Source organism: Thalassophryne amazonica, chromosome 18 (assembly GCF_902500255.1).
Source record: "Thalassophryne amazonica chromosome 18, fThaAma1.1, whole genome shotgun sequence".
NCBI classification, from domain to species: domain Eukaryota; kingdom Metazoa; phylum Chordata; class Actinopteri; order Batrachoidiformes; family Batrachoididae; genus Thalassophryne; species Thalassophryne amazonica.
The window spans coordinates 9,255,984-9,263,038 of NC_047120.1; the positions used below are offsets into that span (position 1 = coordinate 9,255,984).

Genomic DNA, 7,055 nt, shown 5'->3' on the forward strand with positions numbered 1-7,055 from the left:
TGAGTGAGAGGTGGAGGTGGCATTCCCACCGCTGTTGTTACTGGGTGTACACACACCCACACTTGACTGTCTTTGTTCTCGCCAGCAGTACCAGATCCGACAGTCGGGGACGGTGATCACCTGGGAATTCAGGACTTGGCGGCTCCAGTATTCACCAGGTTCTGTGGTGGCGGAAATCGTGTGGTCTTCTCAGGACGGACGTCTTCTATCCTCGAGCCTGCCCACACGTCACCTTTGTGGATTGACTGTAATTATATTCTGAGATTGTCTGTATATTCGTTGTGCACATTTCACAACATTAAATTGTTACTTTTTGGCTCATCTATTGGCCGTTCATTTGCGCCCCCTGTTGTGGGTCCGTGTCACAACACTTTCACAACAGGATTTCGGCTTTCCTGTTTCAGTGATCTCCTCTATTCACGTAAGATCTCCTCTTTCTCTTTTATAAATTTTATTTTCTTTTTTTTTTTAAATGGAGGCAAACATAAACTTACACAAAGACCTTTTATAGATGATAAACATAGCAGCGCAAAACCAGCATAATGAATAACAGGTTAATATCCTCTGCTGTAGCTCCAGGAAGTGTTCAACATTTGACATTTCTGTTTTGCTGTGGGCTGAAAAATTTAGCACTTCCTGTTTGGGACTCCCTGTACCATTAGCAAACTTGCGCAGCACTTCGCTCACATAATTGCAAATATGTTAAAAATATATGGATGACAGAAGAAAGTGAAAACACTCATTTCCAATGGGGTCCAGTTAAAAATCAAATTACAAAATAGAAGTTCAAATAAAATAATAATAATAATAATCAGGATCTGGTTAGTACTTGGATGGGAGACCTCTTTGGAACACCAGCGGCTGTGTGTTTCTCTGGGTAAAACTGGAGTTGCGTCAGGAAGGGCATCCGGCGTAAAACTTGTACCAATTACGTGGATCTGGCTGTATCCGCTGTGGCAACCCCGAACAAAACCGGGAGCAGCCGAATGAACAACAACAACAATAATAATAATAATAATAATAATAATAATAATAGTAATAGTAATAGTAATAATAATAATAATGTGTATATGATAACAAGAACCTAAACAATTTGTAAATACATTAAGACAGTAAATTACCATTAAAATATTACGTAATTAACAGGAAGTATAAGGGTTGAGTTCTTCCAAAAATTGTTGAGGTCAAAGGTTCTAAAAATATTCTGGACTCACACATCATTCAAACACTTTATAGAAGTTTTGCATAATTTATTACCACCCTTGAAACATGTCAGCTACCTATTTTATAAACACAACCCAATCTAGAGGCTGTGGATCCCCACGGGCAGCACGCTAGTTATAATATTCTACTGTATATATAGTTTCATTATGTCCAAGGTGAGACCTTCAAATGACAAACGGCAGAAGAATTAAAGATATTTAAAGTGAAACAGAGAACATGACTCAGTTTCATACTTAAATGATTGATGAACTATGAAACATTTCATGCTCTGTTTCAGGATTGTTAAAGTTCAGAGCTGAAAGCAGACATGAATTCCCTGAAATGGTAGAAAACAGCACAGGGTGAAGCTCTGCTGAAAGTGCTTTCTGTAAAAGGCCGTTCTAAAGACTGTGAGGTCCCAGGCCTGGAACCTCTGCAGGCTTCAATAGTAAGCTGCTGAATAAGGGCTTCGTCAGAGGGGCCGCTGAGCTTTTTTTGACATCGGGCAGGTATAAAAGGGAAGGTTACAGGTGGGAAAGCAGGTCACCAGTGAGCCTGACAGCATCAGCAGCCAGCATGAGCACCACCGACATGAGCATGAGGGGAAAGGTAGGTTTGAACACGATGCCTCTGCTTTCCTGTCGGTTCCGGCTCATCACGTTCCTTCTTTGTGTTTCAGATCATCTTCTATGAGGACCGGAGTTTCCAGGGCCGTTCCTATGAGTGCATGAGCGACTGCTCTGACATGTACTGCTACATGAGCAGGTGTCACTCCTGCAGGGTGGAGAGCGGTTGCTTCATGGTCTACGACTGCCCAAACTACATGGGCTACCAGTACTTCATGCGCAGAGGTGAGTACGCCGACTGCATGAGCATGATGGGGATGCGGGACTGTATCCGGTCCTGCCATATGATCCCCTGGGTAAGCATCCTCACACATACAGTGCGCCAACATTTAGAAAACAAAACCCCAAAATCACATCAGTGTATTTCACCTTCCAGCACAGAGGGTCCTACAGGATGAGAATCTATGACCGGGAGCACTTTGGAGGTCACATGTATGAGCTGATGGATGACTGTGACAACATCATGGACCGCTACCACATGTCGGACTGCATGTCCTGCCACGTGATGGACGGCCACTGGCTGATGTACGAGCAGCCCCACTACAGAGGCAGGATGATGTACTTCAGACCGGGAGAGTACCGGAGCTTCAGGGACATGGGCTGGGGCGGCATGAGGTTCATGAGCATGAGGCGCATCATGGACTCTTATTATTAAATTTTGGCCTACTGTGTACTGAACATGTCAAGTACCACAAAATAAAGCATTTCCTGTAAGATTTGTGCCCAGAACTTTTTCAGTTATGTGTCTGAAAACATGCAAAAAAGAGGACTGCTGCAGAGGAAGAGATGGGATACACAGCACTATCTTTTTCCAGCCCGACATGCAAAGGGGTCACATGATGCAGTAGTCATTGATCTTCCTTTTAAGGTTAAATATGTTTCACATATGAACATGTGCTCACGGAAAAACAAGCCTGAAAATCAGCCTGAGCCTAGAAACAGTTGTCCTTTGGGCTGCTTCCAAGTGTTCAGGGTCACCACAGCAAATCCAGCACAGACTCACATTGGCATTTGGCACAAGTTTCACACCAGATGCCCTTCCTAATGCAACTCCACTTTGACCTGGAGAAATACACACAGCCCCTGGTCTTCTGAAGAGGTCTCCCATGACTCACTCTGCTTAGCTTCTGAGACCTGAGAGGGTCAGGCTGACACTGAGTAGACAGTGAACACGGAAAGCATTGGTCACGTTGATGCGTCACATCCGACCAAGAGAGAAACATTGATGGTGTCAAATGAAGCCCTACCAGAAGTAAACAAAGTTGTTGTACCTTGAGTGGCTCCAACACAGAGCACATTCCCTTTGGAGTCCATGTTAAAATGTCCATCTTTAGAGCAGAAATGTTTACCTGGTACAAAAGACTGTCTTGTCTATAGATAGTTTCTGCCTCCATGACAACAGGAGGGGAGTGAATGTTTTTCTAACTTCTTAGTTTAAGAGTTTTTAAGACACTTTTTAAGAGTTCTGTTTTATTGTGGGCGTGGTTGCTTTGAGTGACTGTTTGCCTGTCACTGTGATTACAAGGCTCATATCTCACTGGGCTACGAAAGCCTGTGAATGGCATCTTCAAGGAAATTCATTAATTTCAGTGCGATTGTCACAGCAGTTCACCTTCCCCTTGCCTCAGTCGCGGGACAGTGTCCTTTCAACGTGAAGGTGCAGTGACTCGACAACAAGCTCCCCATGGATGACCGAGCTTCTCACCTTATCTCTAAGTCTCTAAGGGAGACAGCAGCCACCCTCCTAAGGAAGCCCATTTCAGCCACTTGTACCCGTGATCTAGTTCTTTCAGTCATGACCCAACCCTTATGACCATAGGTGAGAGTAGTGATTTTTGAATAGAAGAAAAAAAATTCCCATGCCAACATCCTTGTCATCAATGTCAGATGCATGTTGACTCTGCAACTCAAAATGTGCACAACATGTGGGACAACTTGTGAGAGGGTCACACACACTTTTCTATTTATATGATGGGTGAGGAACAGCGCTTCTGGAAGTGGCTGAATGAGTCCAGCAGCCTCCAGCACCCACCTGCCATGCACACGAGCTGGGCACGTGCTGTCGGGCTATGGAGGAGACATACGAACCAGATTTACTGTGTTTTTCTGTTTTTATTTATTTGTGTTTCTGAGCACCACAGTGGGCATAAGTCTAATGCTGGTAGGCCGGCTGCAGCTCTCTTGCACACAGGGACAGCGGGCTTCACCTGTGTGGAGAACGTGGATGAGGCGATCCAGACTCTTACTCTTACTTAAATTACTTTTATTTTCATTATCTGTGAGGACCTCAATGGAAGCTGAGAGTCACAGCTCCTGGACATCATTCTTATGTCCATGAGTTGCTGTCCACACTTTTCTTCTTGTCTTTTTATTATTTTATTATTTATTTATTTATTTATTATTGTTTTAATATCTATTTTATTATTATTTACTGTCACAGGCCGGCTCAGCTGTTCCTCAATCTGCTAGTCCGAGTTTTTATGTTGCGGAATTGCTTCCCTGATGGGAGTGGGGCAAACAGATGGTGTCCGGGGTGAGTTTGGTCAGCGGAGATCCTGGTGACTCGCCTCTGCATGCATACCTTATGCACAGCATCCAGGACAGGAAGCTCAGCTCCAGCAATCCTCTGGGTTGTCCTCAAAACCCGGGTCAAGTGTTTTCTGTTCTCTGCTGTGCAGCTAACATACCATACAGTCATGCCCTGACAGAGGATGCTCTCCACAGTGTTCCTGTAGAAGTTCACCAGGAAATGAGGGAAAAGACCAGCCTGCTTCAGCTTCCTGAGAAAGAAGAGCCTTTGTTGTGTCTTCTTCATCAGGTGTGAGGTGTTGACTGACCAAGAGAGGTCCTTGGTGATGTGGAGTCCCAGGAATTTGATGTTATCCACCACTTCCACCGTCTCACCGTTTATGTGAAGTGGTTGTGGGTGGTCTTCCTGGTCCTCCTGAAATCCACAATGACCTCTATTAGCAATTGACGCGTTCAACTGGAGCTGGCCCCTTTATCTACTGTGGACTCCGGTTAGAGAGTGACACAGAAGCGGGGTTTCAGATGTCTCCTGGTCTTTAATAATTTGCTCCTTTACTCATGTGGCCATTCTCTTCAACAGTCAGAAAAGAACTAAATCTAAAATGGCAGCAGAGTGCAAATAAAGACCTCAAAGGCACTTTTTGGGTGCCTAAAACAAAGCCTGACCAAAACATATCACAGAACAGTCCTGTCAGCTGGTAAATGGTTCCATCTAGTGGCGAAAGTGGGAAATTTGGAACAGCCGCCCCCATAATAACAGTGGTATTATGTAATGCAGAAGAATTCCCTATGCCGTTCCCGGAGTTCCTGGTCCATCATCAGGAATGGATGGTAGTTGGACGAGTCGTGCCACAGGGCGTAAGTATGTCTGGTCCTTAACTTTGACTTCAGCTGATCGAACACAGCCATCTGCACTAAAGTGCAGCTTTACCACCCTCCCAAAAGGCCAGTGAGCACGGGTTGAATTTGAATGATATCTGGTGTGCGGCTAGCTCATCCCGTAACTGTGTTCCATTGCCATGAAGGTCTCCTGTAGTTCCTTCTCTGTACCCTTGAAATTCGTCCCTTGGTCTGAATAGATCTCTGCCGGCGTTCATCTGCGTGCAATAAATTGCCTCATAGCGAGAAGGAAGGCATCAGAATCTAAGCTGTTCAACAGCTCCAGATGAACACACCCTGTGGTGAGACACTTGAAGATCAAGCCCCAGCGTTTCTCATTGCACCTTCCAATTTTCACATGATAAGGGCCAAAGCAGTCAACCCCCGTGGAGTAGAAGGGAGGCTTGAATAGCCGCAGACGGGCCAGTGGGAGATCGGCCATGATAGGGACTGATGGCTGCCCTCTCCACTTCTGACAGCCCACACAGGTCCTCTGATGCCGTTTGATCGCCTGTCGCCCACGCAACACCCAATACTGGCGTCTAGGTTCTGCAAATACCCGGTCCAGCCCTGGGTGTAGCAGGCTAGCATCGACATCCTTGATGAGCAGCTGGGTTGCTGCATGGTGAGGTGCCAAGACAATAGGGTGGATATCAACTGAGCAAGGATTAACCATGCGTCGAAAGCGGCCTCCCACTCGGATGAGACCAGTTGTGGAATCCCACTCAGGGGAAAGAGTGGTGAGCCGGCTGCTATTTGACAGTGGTTTGCCAGCTCTGAGAGCTTTAACTTCCTCAGGAAAGCTAGCTTCTTGACAGGCTCTCAAGAGATGGAGCTCCACCTCTCTTAGATCTGATGTGGGTACAACGGGATTTAAAGCCGCTGCCCTGTCTAAGGTCTGTTGGGTGGCGTTCACCAGATATGCCCAGGTATTAAACTGGGTGGCATCTGGGATGGTGGTTAATGACAATATCTGGGTAAGTCCGCAGAATGAACTCTTCCTGAACTCCCCAGTATCCTCTGGCTCATCACAGATGGGCAATGAAGGCCAATGTTCAGGTGATTGGCGGAGAAACATAGGCCCCTCAATCCAATGATTTGGGGGAGTGAGCTCAGCCAATGATTTGCCTCTGGTGACATCATCAGCTGGGTTGCTCGGGGAATCGACATATCTCCACTCCTGATCTCGGGTGAGCTCCTGAATCTCAGAGACCCTAGTCCCCACAAAGACTTTGAGTCTGCAAGACTCAGATTTCAGCCAATGCAGAACGGTTGTCGAGTCAGTCCAGAGAAAGGTTTTGGTGATCTTTACAGTGAGCTCTCTGAGAAGTAGGGCAGAGAGCTGGGCTCCAGTCAATGCCGCACAAAGCTCTAAATGTGGCATTGACAGCTGCCGTTTAGGTGCCATCCTTGACCGGGCCATCACTAAGGCAACATGGATGTTATCACCACTCTCACTAGTCAGATATGCCACTGACCCATACGCATGCTTTGAGGCATCACAAAAGACATGAAGATGGTAGGCTTTGACTCCAGTAGCCAATGTAGAGGACATGTAGGTTCGTGGCAGAGATATCCTTGACAGCACTGGCAACTCTTGTTCCCAATGGTTCCAAGCCTCCAGGAGTTCCGGGGGAAGGTTTGGGTCATCCCAGCTTCTTCCCTTTGCCCACAATCTCTGTACAAGCATTTTGACCCGGGTAAGAAAGGGGAGAATGACCCCCAATGGGTCGTACTGGCTTGAGAGAACACGGTATATGTACCGCATGGTGGGGAGTTGCTTCTCTATGGGTCGACACCTGTAGCTCAATCGGTCAG

General features: G+C 46.4%; 1 protein-coding gene across 1 annotated transcript; it reads left to right on the top strand.

Moving 5' to 3' along the window:
• The first annotated feature begins 1,770 nt into the window (after positions 1–1,770).
• On the top strand, positions 1,771–2,484 carry LOC117530805 (gamma-crystallin M3-like). The gene is made up of 3 exons (XM_034193739.1): positions 1,771–1,812; positions 1,883–2,125; positions 2,206–2,484. Exons 1-3 carry the CDS (start codon positions 1,780–1,782, stop codon positions 2,482–2,484), a joined length of 555 nt encoding a protein of 184 aa, XP_034049630.1. The 5' UTR covers positions 1,771–1,779.
• Positions 2,485–7,055: the final 4,571 nt, after the last annotated feature.